Here is a 15,086-nt window from a genome sequence, read left to right as displayed (position 1 = left end):
TGTGGCTCAAGTGGTAGAGCGCTAGCCTTGAGCTGAAGAGCTGAGGGACAGTGCCCAGGCCCAGAGTTCAGGCCCCACGACCGGACCCAAAAAAAAAAAATAATTTAAATTACTTTAGGAAGCTACCTGGGATAAGGTAGTCAAAAAAGACTGTTTTCAAGAGGGTGCATTTAAATTGTACGTCCTAAAAAAGAGACAAAATGGCTTATGGCTGTATTCCAGCTATTTGGTAAGTGAAGATCAGAAAGATGATCATGGTTCAAGGCCAGTCTGGGAAAAAAAACTTGAGACCCTGAGAAATAGCTAAAGTAAAAAAAGGGCTTACGGTTTGGCTCAAGACAGTGACCCGAAGTTCAAACCCAGTAACACAAATGGTTGGGAGGAAGGGAAGATCAGCATGGGATATAATGGTGAAAACCAATAGTAATAGCACTTAAGGAGGCTGAAGCAGTAAAATCTCAAGCTGAAAGCCAGCCACGGCAACAGAGCAAGAGCCACAACAGAAACTCACTAAAAATTTCGAAAAATAGGAAAAGGTTAATTTGACCAGAAGTATATTATACACATATGGAAATACCACAACAAAACCTCTCATAAAATTAATTTAAACAAAAACAAGAAAGCAAGCACGTAAAGTGCTTAGGGCTCTGAGTTCTATCTCCAGAACTGGAAAGAAAGGAAACAAACTAAAGTGCCAGCTACTCAGGAGGCAGAAATTGGGAAGATTGCATTTCTAGGTCAGTCAAGGTAAAGTTAGTGAGACTTTATCTCAATCAGTAACTTGAGTGGGCTGGAGTATACCTGTGACCCCAATCAAGAAGGAAGAATCATGGTCAAAAGACAGCTCCAGACAAAAAACTTGAGATCCTACCTGAAAAACAACTAAAGCAGAAGAGCTTAAAGAAGACAGAGCTTAAATGGCAGAATACTGCCTAGTAAACTCTAAGACCTTGGTTCAAACCACAGTATAGGGGTTGTGGAAGAGAGAAAGCCAGGCACTAGTGGCTCACACCTGTAATCCTACGTACTAGAAGGCTGAGATTCTGAGGCTCTAGGTTCAAAGCCAACAGCAACAGACAAAACTGAGGAACATTATCTCCAACTAATCAGAAAAAAAAAGACAAAACTAAAGGTCTGGTCGAGTCAGATGCTATGAACAAAAAGCCCCAGTATTGACACAATGCAAAAATGACCAGAGCAAACAGGTCTAGAGGTATGGCTTAAGCAGTAGCGGGCTTAATTAAGCCTGCCCAGCAACTGCAAAACCCTAAGTTCAAACCCTAGTAAAAAAAAATAAAATAAAAATTTAATTACAAAAAGAAAAAAAAAATAACAAGAGCCAGACGCCAGTAGCTCATGCTTGTAATCCTAGCTACTCAGGAGGCTGAGATCTGAGGATCGAGGTTCAAAGCCAGCTCCAAAGCCAGCCCAGACAGAAAGGAAAGTTCTTGAGACTCTTATTTCTAATTAACCACCAGAAAACCAGAAGTGACACTCTGACTCAAGTGGTAGAGCACTTGCCTTGAGCTGAAGAGCTCAGGGACAGGGTCCAGGGCCCAGAGTTCAAGCCCCACGACCAAAAAAAAAAAAAAAAAAGCCAGGTATGTTGACTCAAGTCTGCAATCATAGGAGCATAGAGAGTTGTAGGCCAGGGCTGGGAAGTTGGCTCAGTGGCTTGCCTTGCATACCTGAGGCCCTGGGTTCAATTCCTCAGCACCACATAAACAAAAAGAAAAAAGCCGGAAGTGGCGCTGTGGCTCAAGTGGTAGAGCACTAGCCTTGAGCTGAAGGGCTGAGGGACAGTGCTCAGGCCCAGAGTTCAGGCCCCACAACCGGACCAAAAAAAAAAAGAGAGAGTTGTATGCCAATCTTACAGCTTTAACTCACAGGATGACTCTCTTAAAAAGTTGGGGCGGGGGGGGGTAGCTTCCTATTAAGCAACATATATTAATAATTAAGAAAAAACAGGCACCAGTGACTCATGCCTGTAATCCTAGCTACACAAGAGGCTAAGATCTGAGGACAGAGGTTCAAAGCCAGCCCAGGCAGAAAAATTCATGAGACTCTGTTATCTCCAATTAATCACCAAAAAGCTGGAAATTAAGATGTGGCTTAAGTAGTAGAGTGCTATCCTTGAGCACAAAAAGCTCAGGGACAATCCCCAGGCCCTGAGTTCAAACACCAGTACCAGCACACACACACATACACACATGTGCGCAAATATGTACATGCATGTATACACACACACACACACACACACACACACACAAAGCTGAGAAGAAAAATCTTAAAATTCACTAAAAAACAAGCTAGGAATGACAAAGTCAGTAGTTGTCATTTGTTTCTTAATTTCTTAACATTAATCCCTGCAGTAATATCCTTTATAATTGAAATACACACCTTTCAGCCCTGGCTTTAATTCTTTGTCTATTTAAAGCTATAGCTTTAAAGAAGATAGTTTTTATGGGTTGAAGTGCTGTCTTCCACATAATTAATCTTTTGGTGCCCTTTACCATGCCTCTTATTTGGCATACAGGGGACAAGGAGCCAGACTTGACATAGGAACTCCTGGATCTGTGATCTAAAACTCCAATTCATAACATCTAAAACTCCAATTCCATAGCATCTAAAACAATTACCTGTATAACAGCATTCAATGCTGCCTTTTGTCAGTTTCCCCCCTTATTCTTATCCCCTAACCAGTTTAATAATCTATTCTCAAGAAAAAAAAATTTTTTTTTTGGAGGGGGTCTGGTCGTAGGGTCTGAACTCTGGACCTGGGTGCTGTCCCTCAGCTCTTCAGCTCAAGGCTAGCGCTCTACCACTTGAACCACAGCACCACTTCCGGCTTTTTTCTTTTTGCTTATGTGGTGCTGAGGAATCAAACCCAGGGCCTCAGGCACAAGGCAAGTGCTCTACCACTGAGCCACCTTCCCAGCCCTCAAGAAAAATTTATTTATTTTTTTTTTTGGGGGGGGGTCCAGTCGTGGGGCCTGAACTCTGGGCCTGGGTGCTGTCCCTCAGCTCTTCAGCTCAAGGCTAGCACTCTACCACTTGAGCCATAGTGCCACTTCCGGCTTTTTTCATTTTGCTTATATGGTGCTGAGGAATCGAACCCAGGGCCTCAGGCATGCACGGCAAGCGCTCTACCACTGAGCCAACTTCCCAGCCCATCATGTAAGACTTTTGTTTTTGGTCGGTCATGGGGCTTGAACTCAGGGCCTGCACGCTGTCTGTCCCTCAGCTCTTCAGCTCAAGGCAAGCACTCTACCGCTTGAGCCACAGCACCATTTCTGGCTTTTTCTGTTTATGTGGTGCTGAGGGATCGAACCCAGAGCCTCATGCATGCGAGGCTAGCGCTCTACCACTGAGCCACCTTCCCAGCCCTCAAGAAAAATTTAAAGGTAACATAAATTTTGCTTATGGCAAGAACTCTACAACACACATATCCCAACTATATATCAACCAACTAACCAAAATATCAATTATGTAAGTCAAGAACAAAATGAACAAATAAGAACACATTTGTGCCACTGAAGTAGAGGTGGAGTTTTCAGTAAGTAGGGTTAGGAGGCATCCTATATTGGGAGACAGGCAGATATACAATGAGGATTTTTGCTTGTTTTATTCACCATGTACCTGTATCTGGCATATAAGAATCTGAATTCTTGTTGCTTTTATTCATCTTGAACCCAAGGAAAAGGCAAAGAGAAGACAATTTGGCCCCTGAAAATATGGTCTTATTAACAACCACGTATGGTCAAAAAGCATCCCAGGACAAAACTAGACATTTTAGCCTCTAGGTTGGATAATTTCCAGTTCTGAGACTCTTTTTAACTATTTCAAGCCTTTTGTTTTTAATTTCCAGTCTTTTTTGTGTATGTTCTTCTCTTCCAAAAGGTACACTACATGAACTGTCAGAGCTATGAGCTCTTAAAATTTTGTAGACTCCAGCTTGCCATAGAAACTTGATGGTCCAACCTTTGAAGTAAGACCCCAGTTCACCCCACTGCCTCAATCCCTCTTCCATCTCTTCTCTCCTCTCCCATTCTCCCACCCCTCAACCCTCTTTCCAGTTGCAATTTTTTTTAATTAAGATTTTTATTGTGAAAATACTGTTCAGAGGGGTTACAGTTACATGAGCAAGGTAATGAGTATATTCTTATCCAGCATTGCTGCCTCCTCCTTTGTATTTCTCCTACCATCCTTCCCTCCCACCTCCTCAGTGCAATTTCTTTCTTTTTTTTTTGGTCATGGGCTTGAACTATGGGCATGATGTCCCTGAACTCTTCAGCTAGCACTAACCTAGCTATTGCACTAGCTGGGCTAGAACTCACGTGAGCCACAGTGCCACTTCTGGTTTTCAGGTGATTAACTGGATAAGAGTCTAAAACTATTTTTGTAATGGGGAAGATTATTTAATTCTAGAATCGAAAGCATACAAAATAAATTTCTATACCACTGTACCTCTTTACTGCTGTAGTAATATTTTTATACAATTCAGTACACACAAGATATACAGCTCATCTGGTGAATGGTAGCACTTTCTGCATCAATAACTGCTATGATGTCTTGAAATGTATTCCTTTTCACTAGCTTTCCACAGACACATTCTGGAATGAGGACTGCATACCCTCCAACTGGAAAGTCTCTAAGTCTCTCTCTATTGTTTGGTCGGTCATTGGACTTAAACTCTGGGCCCAGGTGCTGAACCTCAGCTCTTCAGCTCAAGGCTAGCGTGCAACCACTTGAGCCACTTTTGGCTTTTTCTGCTCATGTGGTGCTGAGGAATGGAACCCAGGGCCTCATGTACACGAGGCAAGCTCTCTACCACTGAGCCACCTTCCCAGCCCCTCTCCTCTCTTTTTGATCATCCTTTAATATATATTTATCTTTGTCCATTTTATCCAAAAGGATTTCACTTGCTCACACACAGAGAAATAAGATTTTAGGGATTTTTGTCTCATGAGGAAAACCTCTGGTTTGGTAAATGTGTAATTATTGGAAAATTGCAAGCAGAAGAGTCCCAGATTCAGTAAACCTTCTTTTGTTTGTTTTGAGGCAGGATCTTATTATGTAGTCTAGAATGGCTTTAAACTTGCAGTCTTTCTTCCTTAAGCTCAAGGACAGGAGTACATTGCCATGCCCAGCACACATATTTTATCTCATTTTATAGGTACTTGTTTTTTGTGAATTTATACTAGATACAAGGAGTTTTGCTTGATATCTATAGTGAGGTTATCTGTTTTTTAAGAACTTCAAAACCACGATGCAGTTACTACTATTTTTATTTGAAATAATAATTTCAAGATTCTGTTAATACCTTTGTTTTTTCTAAATTATTACTACCATACATTTGTTTACCCAGACCACCAGGAACTATGCATAAATATTGTTTTTGAAGTACTTCAATACCTTTCCTCAGGAAAGGTACATACCACAAATAATGTATTATAGGGGAAAAAATGACAACCAAGCTATTTTGGGGAGGTATGTGTGTCTACATTTGTAATGGGATGCTGTTTATTGAATGCAGAGTGAATTAAAAAGGGAAAAAAAACATAAAAGAAAAAAAAGGGCCCCTGACCTTTTAGTGGTTTAGTGGTAGAGTGACTGCGTAGTATGCATGAGGTCCTGAGTTCGATTCCTTGGTACCACATAATAAAATTAATAAAAGGAATAATAACCTTTAAAAATGTTTTTTAAAAGGAAAAAGAGTAAGACTAAAGTATTATTGTAGATAAAAGAAATTAGCTTAGGCCTTTATAACAATTTCCTAAGCTATAATAAACGTTCAAGAAGTGGAGGTGTGGTTCAGTGGTAGAGAACCAGCCTTATGCAAAAAAAAAAAGCAAAATACTCTCAGAAAAGGTCTGATGATGTAACATAGTATTTATCAAAATGAACTCTAAGAAATAGAAACAATGGTTTTTTTCTTTTTGCTATTTTTAGTTTTTCTTTTTTGTTCACTTATATCTGTCTTTGAGAGGGTACGAAGGAACACAGAAATGTAGAGAAAAAGGGTGAACAAATGCAGTAGTGGTACACTCACTAGACACTACGTTGAAAATGAACTATATAACTTGTGGGTGAAGATGGCAGGGAAAAGCTGGGTGAAAAAGCTGGGTGAGAGGTGAGGGAAGGGGTGGTATTATCAAAAAAAAATGTAGGGCTGGGAAGGTGGCTCAGTGGTAGAGTGCTTGCCTTGCATGCATGAGGTCCTGGGTTCGATTATTCAGCACCACATAAGCAGAATAAGCCAGAAGTGGCACTGTGTCTCAAGTAGTAGAGCGCTAGCCTCAAGCTAAAGAGCTGAAGGACAGCACAGCACCCAGGCCCAGAGTTCAGGTCAAAGGACCAGCAAAAAGAAAAAGAAAAAAGAAATGTACTCTTTACCTGACTTATGTAATTATAACCCCTCTGTACATCAACTTTATAATAACAATTTTTAAAAATTTTAAAAACAAGAGCAGTTGCACACTAGTGGCTCATGCCTATAATCCTAGCTACTCAGGAGGCTGAGATCTGAAGATCGCAATTTGAAGCTGCACTGGCAGCAAAGTCCTTGAGACTCTTTTTGTTGTTGTTGTTGTTGTTGTTGTGAGGCTTGAACTCTGGGCCTGAGTGCTGTCCCTCAGCTCTTCAGCTCAAGGTGAGCACTCTAACACTGGAGCTACAACGCCACTTCCAGTTTTCTAGTGGTTTACTAGAGAAAAGAGTTTCACGGACTTTCCTGCCCGGGCTGGCTTTGAACCGCGATCCTCAGATCTCAGCCTCCTGAGTAGCTAGGATTACAGGCCTGAGCCACTGGCACCCAGCCTTGAGACTTTTTATCTCCAATAAACTACTCAGAAAAGGCTGGAAGTGGTGCTGTGGCTCAAGTGGTAGAACACTAGTCTTGAGCACAAAGAGGCTCAGGGACAGTGCCCAGGCCTTGAGTTCAAGCCCCGGGCCTAGCAAATAAAAAAAGCAAGAGCATCAGGCCTTGAGTTCAAGCTGCAGTACCTGGAAAATAAATAAATAAAGAAAGAAAGAAAGAAAGAAAGAAAGAAGGAAGGCAGGAAGGAAAAAAAGGAAGGAAGGAAGGAAGGAAGGGAGGGAGGGAGAGAGGGAGGGAGGGAGGGAGGAAGGAAGGGATTCAAGCTAGTGGCTCAGGGCTGTAATTCTAGCTATAAGATTAGCTAGGGAAGCTAAGAATGACTTTTTTTTTTTTGGGGGGGGGGGTCGGTCCGTGGGGCTTGAACTCTGGGCCTGGATGCGCTGTCCCTGCGCTCTTCAGCTCAAGGCGAGTGTTCTACCTCTTGAGCCACAATGCCACTTCCTGTTTTCTAGTGGTTTATTGGAGATAGGAGTCTCACGCACTTTCCTGCCCTGGCTGGCTTTGATCCGAGATCCTCAGATCTCAGCCTCCTGAGTAGCTAGGATTATCGGTGCCCAGCGGAAGCTAAGAATGAGAGGACTGCCGGGCGCTGGTGGCTCACGCCTGTAATCCTAGCTACTCAGGAGGCTGAGATCTGAGGATCGCGGTTCAAAGCCAGCCCGGGCAGGAAAGACCGTGAGACTCCTATCTCCAATAAACCACCAGAAAACCGGAAATGGCGCTGTAGCTCAAGTGGTAGAGCGCTCGCCTTGAGGGACAGCGCCCAGGCCCAGAGTTCAAGCCCCACGGCCGACAAAAAAAAAAAAAAAGAATGAGAGGACTGCAGTGTGAGTCAAGCTTAGGCAGATAAGCTTTAGAGACCCCCCCACCCTTTTCAACTCATAGCTGGGAGTAGTGACACGTGTCTATCATTCTAGAGGATGTGAGAGGCTGAGATTGGAAAGATCTTGAGTTTTCAGGTCAGCCTAGGCAGAAAAACCCACAAGATTCCATTCTCAAGAGACATAATCTATGATATCCATTATGTCATTCCAGGTCCAGTGACAATCATAAATGAGTATCATGGACCTGGTCATCCCATGCAAAGAGTAAAATACTATCTTCAAAAATAATCAGAGAGGGCTGGGAAGGTGTCTCAGTGGTAGAGCGCTTGCCTTGTAAGCATGAGGCCCTGGGTTTGATTCCTCAGCACCACATAAACAGAAAAGGCTGGAAGTGGTGCTGTGGTGGCTCAAGCTTTGAGCGCTAGCTTTGAGCTGAAGAGCTGAGGGACAGCGCCCAGGCCAAGTTTAAGCCCCACAACTGACCAAAAAAAAAAAAGAAAAAAAAACCACAAAAACAGAGAAAAGCAAGGCTGGAAGTATGACTCGAGTATAAATAATAAGTATAAATAATATGAATGCCTGCCAAGCAAGAGCAAGGCACTGAAGTCAAACTCCAATACTGCAAAAAATAAAATACAAACTCATGTTTCATACAAAAAGTCAAAACTCAAGACATGTTGTTGAGTCTGCTGGGCACGGTAATAAATGCCTACCATAACAGCTTGATAATTATTATTGATGTGTTCGCATATATACATTTAATTAACTTGCTTTTTCTTTTTGGTGCTAATAGTGGGCTTGAATTTAGGACCTCTATCTCTAGCTGGACTTTTTTGGCTAAGACTGGAGCTCTACCACTAGAGCCACACCATCTCCAGTTCCAGCTTTTCATTGGCTAATTAAATACAAGGGTTTGTCTACTCAAGACTGGCTTCAAAACTCAACCTTAGTATCTCAGCTTCCTGATTAGCTAGAATTACACATGAGCCAGTAGTGCTTGGCTTGGCTTACTAACATAATAATTAGTAATGCCACATTAATGAAAGATAAAAGTATCATTGAGAAATTCTCAAAAAAATGAATACCAAGCCAGGAGTCAGAGGCTCACTCCTGCAATCCAGGAGGCTGAGATCTGAGGAATGAGGTTCAAAGCAAGCCTGGACAGGAAAGTCCAAGAGACTCTTATCTTCAATTAACCACCAAAAAGCCAGAAGTAGAGCATGCTCAAGTGGTAAAACATTAACCTTGAAGGGAAGTGGGAAAGGGGGAGGGGGAAGCTCAGGGACAGTACCTAGGCTGAGTTAAAGCCCCAGCATTTACACACAAACGCGCGCGCACACGTACACACATACACATACACACACACACACACACACAAGCACACACAAACACAGAGCAAAGAAACAAAAAAGTTGTAGTTCTGCAATTACAAGCTATTTATATGTAGGATGAGTTATTATTAACAGTTCTTTTTAATAATAAGGTTTCTAAAGACTAACATGGGTGCTTTGTAGCATTTATTGTGGGGGTTTGTTCTTCTTGTGGTGGTTCTTACACGTTTTTTTGGGGGGGGGTCCGGTCGTGGGGCCTGAACTCTGGACCTGGGTGCTGTCCCTCAGCTCTTCAGCTCAAGGCTAGCGCTCTACCACTTGAGCCACAGTGCCACTTCCAGCCTTTTTCTTTTTGCTTATGTGGTGCTGAAGTATCGAACCCAGGGCCTCATGCAAGCAAGGCAAGCATTCTACCACTGAGCCACCTTCCCAGCCCAGGTTTTTTTTTGTTTGGTTTTGATATGGGGTCTTCCTCTGTAGCCAAGGCTAGCTGCAACTCTAAAATGTCATGAAAATCTATTAGGCAGCTTAAATTCTGAAATAGAGTCGAAACATTATATATGATGATCAAACTGTCTATCAAGCCAGCAAGTGAAACATTTCTCTCCCAGACTCCTCTACAGACACCTTTATAAGATCTTTGGCCTGGTGCTGGAGGCTCACATCTGTAATCCTAGCTACTCAGAAGGCTGAGATCTGAGGATGGTGGCTGGAAGCCACTGAAGCCAGAAAAGTTCCCATATGAGGCTTATCTCCAATTAACCACTCAAAAGCTGGAAGTGCTGCTGTGGCTCAAAGTGGTAGAGAGCTAGCATTGATGATAAAGAGCTCAGGGACAGTGCCCAGGCCCAATGCCCTACCATTGACATACATACATACATACATACATATATACATACATACATAAATAAATGCACAATTAAAAAAAAATCTTTTGCCCTGTTAATACAGGACATCATCACCTTCTGGTCTCATTTTTATGGATGAGAAAAAATGCTACTACTGAATATTAATGCCTCATGCATGTTATCCTAGCAACTTAAGAGGCTGAGATCTGGAGGATTTTTAGTTTGAAGTCAGCAAGGGCAGAAAAGTCTGTAGAGATTAAAAAAAAAAATCCAAGTGGTAGGAGCACTAGCTGAACAAGCAAGCAAAGCAAGCAAATTGAGAATAACATTCAAGGCTCTTAGTTTAAACTGCACTACCACTAAAAAGGGGGGGGAAACTAATTAAGTATTTCTCTATCATACTTATTTCAATGATGTTAAAAATGCAAAAAATAATAATAAAATAAAATAAATTGTAAGTACTGGTAGCTCACATCTATTATCATACCTACTCAGGAAACAAAAATCTAAGGATCAAGACTTGTCATCCTGGACAGACAAATCCTGTGACTCCAATTATACAGCAAAAAGCTGGAAACAGTTAAGTGCTGGTAACTTACAACTATAATCCTAGCTACACAAAAAGCTAAGTGCAGCACAGTGGCAAAGCATTTGCCCAGCAAGTGCAACTTTCTGGGTTCAATCCCCAGTACCAAAAACAGAAAAGAGAAAAAAAGGGGGAGGGGGCTAAAATCTTAAGATCAAGGTTCACAGCCAAGCTGAAGCAGAAAAATACATGAAACTCGTATCTTCAATTAGCCATCAAAAAACTAGATGTGCAGCTGTGGTTAAAATGAAGAGTACTAGCCTTGAATAAAAAAGCTCAGGGAGGGGCTGGGAAGATGACTCAGTGGTAGAGCCCTTGCCTTGCATGCCTGAGGCCCTGGGTTCGATTCCTCAGTACCACATAAGCAAAATGAAAAAAGCCCGAAGTGGCGCTGTGGCTCAAGTGGTAGAGCGCTAGCCTTGAGCTGAAGAGCTGAGGGACAGCGCCCAGGCCCAGAGTTCAGGCCCCACAACCGAACCCAAAAAAAAAAAAAAGCTCAGGGAGGGCTGGGAAGGTGGCTCAGTGGTAGAGCGCTTGCTTTGCAAGCATGAGGCCCTGGATTCAGCACCACATAAGCAAAAAGAAAAAAGCCCGAAGTGTCCTGTGGCTCAAGTGGTAGAGCGCTAGCCTTGAGCTGGAGAGCTGAGGGACAGCGCCCAGGCCCAGAGTTCAGGCCCCATGACTGGACCCAAAAAAAAAAAAAAAAATGTGTGTGGGGAAGATTCCATTTTTATTTTATTTTATTGAGAATGGATTGAGAATTACCTCATGCATACTAAGCAAGTACAAATGAGCTACACACCAGCCCTTATTTTGACATAATCTCACTAAGACTGACCTCACGTGTTGGCATTACAGGGGTATGCCACTTCATCTGGCTGAGGCTCTTTTAACAAAATAGTTTCAACTGCATTTACTACAAGAAAAATGTCAAGAGGTGTTTCCTACTGCACGGGTCTTGGTATTTTTTGTTTGGAATATGTCCTTAATTTAACTCTACCTATCAAAGAAGAAGCTATTCATTTAGACATCTTTAAGAAAAAGCACTGTTGCAAAGAAAACAAGCTGACAATCTTTTCTTCATTTCAGTAATTTCTGGTAAATAAGAAATAAAACTACGGGCTGGGAAGGTGGCTCAGTGGTAGGGTGCTTGCCTTGCATGCATGAGGCCCTGGATTCACTTCCTCAGCACCACATAAGCAGAAAAATCCAGAAGTGGCACTGTGGCTTAAGTGGTGGAGCACTATCCTTGAGCTGAAGAGCTGAGGGAGAGTGCCCAGGCCCAGAGTTCAGGTCTCACGACCAACCAAAAAAAAAAAAGAAAGAAAAAAGAAAAAGAAAAAAAAAAAACCAATCTCAAGGTTTAATCCTACTACCTTCCCACTAAGTGCATCTGTGAAGGGAAGCCACCTGTAATCATTTCAGCCAAATCCAAAAGTCAAAGGATCTTGACTATTTAAATGGATTTTTATTCCATTTAAATAGCTTCATCATCATGCTTTATCTTCTAAATTAAATGATACTGTATGATCAACTAACATCTCTGCATAGAAAGTAAGTTAAGAATACTTTATATTAGAACTCAGAAATATCAAATATCAATGAATTTTGGAAATGGAGCTGTGGCTCAAAGTGGCCTTGGGTACAAAAAGCTCAAGGACATGGCCCAGGCCCAAGATTTCAAGGCCCAGGACCAACACACACATACACAAACAAAAAAAGAAATAGAGATGAATTGTAAGTGACATTACTCTCAAAATAAGCTATAGAGATTTAAATATTCAGTAATGTTTTCCTCACTGACTCCAAATATTTGTGCAAACATGCACAAATACTAAGAATTTAAACTATTCTGGTTACTAGATTTCTGAACTCAAAATATAAACCTTATACAGCATTAAGTTCTTCTGTATTCCCAATCAGTGTACCTTAAGAAAACAGTTCTGGGGCTGGGAAGGTAGTTCAATGGTAGAGTGCTTGCCTTACATGCATGGGGCCCTGGGTTTGATTCCTCAGCACTACATAAACAGAAAAAGCCGGAAGTGGCACTGTGGCTCAAGTGGTAGAGCGCTAGCCTTGAGTTGAAGAGCTGAGAGACAGCACCCAGGCCCAGAGTTCAAGCCCCACAACCAACCGAAAGAAAGAAAGAAAGAAAGAAAGAAAGAAAGAAAGAAAGAAAGAAAGAAAGAAAGAAAGAAAGAAAGAAAGAAAGAAAGAAAGAGAAAAACAGTTCTGAAGCACAGAAACAATTATGAAATTACAATTTCTGTTGTAAGCCACAGTGCCAATAGATACTTATAATACATCCATTACTGTAAATTTAAATCACCAATTAGAATAAACAAACTATAAGGGATGCAAATCTCTAATAAATGTCAAAAAAAATCCTTGCTGAGTATTTTGAAAAAAAAATTAAGACTAGCAAGGAGGTCACCCTTGTAGTATACTCATAATCAAATAATGAATTTAATAAATACGTACAGTTCCAGAAAGGACATCATGGGGACAACAGTTGAGAAGGTGACTCTTGCATACTCTGTCATCACTGAATTTGATTCGTTGACGAGTAGTATCTCCTGTAATATAGAAAAGTTAATAACATTCAAGGTTAGACAACTAGAAAGTATTTATTTTCTGAAAGTCCTAGTATCACTAGCTTTTTATGTGTGGCTATACACACATACATTTATAAATCAACCCAAGAGGGATTAGTTTTTTATATAACATCCTATAGAAAAACTACTTTAGATAACATGCAGTTGCAGTATGTGTACTGTACATGTAACTCAAATAGTCAAAGTAGAAAAGCAATGCATTCTGTTAAATAGGAGTATTTAAAAAAAAAAAAAGCATAGCATTTTAGAGCAGGAATGGACCTTAAAGATTATCAAGTCCAACTCCTTCATATTGCACATGAGGAAACTGAGCCCCCCACCCCCACCCCCCCGAAGGTTAAGCAACTTGCAGCAGACCCACTAAGAGAGTTTCTACTGGTATATAATGTCCCCTTCTTGACAATAAGCACTGATTTATTTTGTAATTATTTACATTAATTAAAAACATAAAAAGTAATCTTGCAAACATTGCATACACACTGCGAATCCCCACTGAACCCCAGACGCCATTTCTTCCACTATTTTGTTCCAGCTGAAGTGTCTCCCTTTTGCTGCTGGGAGGAGTTAGAGAGGGTAGAATAGCGCGTTTAAGAGCGTACAAACCTGGAAGAAGGACTTACACACCAGTCAAACAAAGGCACATTGCCTAAAAGAAATGTTAACTTTAATGCCTCCAAAGGTTCCATACCTCCAAGTTTTATGTGGACTATACTGTATTGCCAAACTAGGTACATTTAAATTTACCCTGTCTTCATATAAAATAATGCAGCTCCTAAGCAACAATCTGAGAAGAATCCAACCTGCTTATTAAATCTGGCTTTAATAAAAACTTTATGGAAGCTAAGAAAAAAAAAAGGTAAAACTTGAGGTGTTACAAAATATAGATTTTGGGATTTTCTGGCTTAGTCTCTTTGGAGAAGAAAGAAAAACTCCTAATGATGTTTCTTCTCTATATACAGAATGATAAGCCCTAAGAAATGTAGGTATTCTATTATTAGCCTTAAATTTGTATCATTGGTGAATGAAAGAAAACCTACTGGTAGCAAAAGCTGTTGAAGCAAACCAAGAGATTCTAAATATCTCTACAGTTCACAAGACCCCTGGAGCGCCCCAAAAGCTCACCTAAGCAGTAATTCAAGCTCTTAATTTCTGTTTTTGTGCATTTAAATAACAAAGAAAAGTTAAACCGTTACCTTTTTAATGGCCTTACATTGAAGTACTTAAATTCAACTAAATACTATGGGGTAGATTTTGTTCAAATTGTTTTAACTTTGTTAAGATTTAAAGAACACTTTGGCAACCAGCGTATATAATGTTTCTCAAGAACAATAATAGTTAAAATGACAGCTTCACAGCAGTTCAACAATAGGTTTTCTAGAGACTCTTTGGTTTTTAGTAGATAACCTATCTAGTGTTCAAGCCTGCTACTACAATAAAAAGTTTCTTTGATGGTCCTTTTTTCCTTTTAAACACAACTGCTTTTGTTCCACATTCATTAACACATCTGAAAAGTTAGCAATAACTCACGGCTCGGCGAATGCGGGGCCTTTCTGACACTCCCTTGCAGACTGAAGTAGGCAGGCATAGATACATTGAACCTTTACAAATAAAACAAGGGGCCAGATTGTTCAGTTTGTATAGAATAGACTCTGCCAGCAATTTCAATACAGCATCTAGAAGTACATGGTGACTGTGAGGATTCTTGTATAAAAAATAAAAGGGAACAAAATCAGGGTGTTTTATGTATTTTCTCTATTTTTTATTGTTTTTACAATACTGACTCAACAAGTGTAACCCCATACAAGATTATGACTGGCCATAAGTAAAAGTCCAAGACTGGAGCTGTTGTAAGGTACCCTTGGGCCAAGTAAAGTTTAAAAAAAAAAGTTCCTTTAAAAAATATGCAATAAGGGGCTGGGAAGGTGGCTCAGTGGTAGAGTGCTTGCCTTGCATGCATGAGGCCCTGGGTTCGATTCCTCAGCACCACATAAGCAGAAAAAGC

At 40.9% G+C, this 15,086-nt stretch overlaps 1 protein-coding gene across 10 annotated transcripts in view; it reads right to left on the bottom strand.

The window, feature by feature from the left end:
• Positions 1-15,086, bottom strand: part of LOC105989531 (putative RNA-binding protein Luc7-like 2) — a 61,546-nt gene that overhangs the window by 31,006 nt on the left and 15,454 nt on the right. For 4 of the 10 annotated variants that reach the window (XM_013021622.1, XM_013021619.1, XM_013021623.1 and 1 more), the window contains 2 exons: positions 14,612-14,682; positions 12,951-13,045 (listed from right to left, as the gene is read on the bottom strand). In XM_013021622.1, coding sequence (XP_012877076.1) covers positions 12,951-13,045; positions 14,612-14,669 — 153 coding nt within the window. In that variant the 5' untranslated portion in view covers positions 14,670-14,682. Of the gene's footprint in view, positions 1-12,950; positions 13,046-13,564; positions 13,639-14,611; positions 14,683-15,086 lie in introns of all 10 variants that reach the window. The other 6 variants (XM_013021617.1, XM_013021618.1, XM_013021627.1 and 3 more) reach the window with 2 other exon arrangements.

The sequence above is a fragment of the Dipodomys ordii genome, unplaced genomic scaffold, assembly GCF_000151885.1.
Source record: "Dipodomys ordii isolate 6190 unplaced genomic scaffold, Dord_2.0 Scaffold56, whole genome shotgun sequence".
NCBI classification, from domain to species: Eukaryota; Metazoa; Chordata; class Mammalia; order Rodentia; family Heteromyidae; genus Dipodomys; species Dipodomys ordii.
This window is presented reverse-complemented; position numbering and strand designations above follow the sequence as displayed.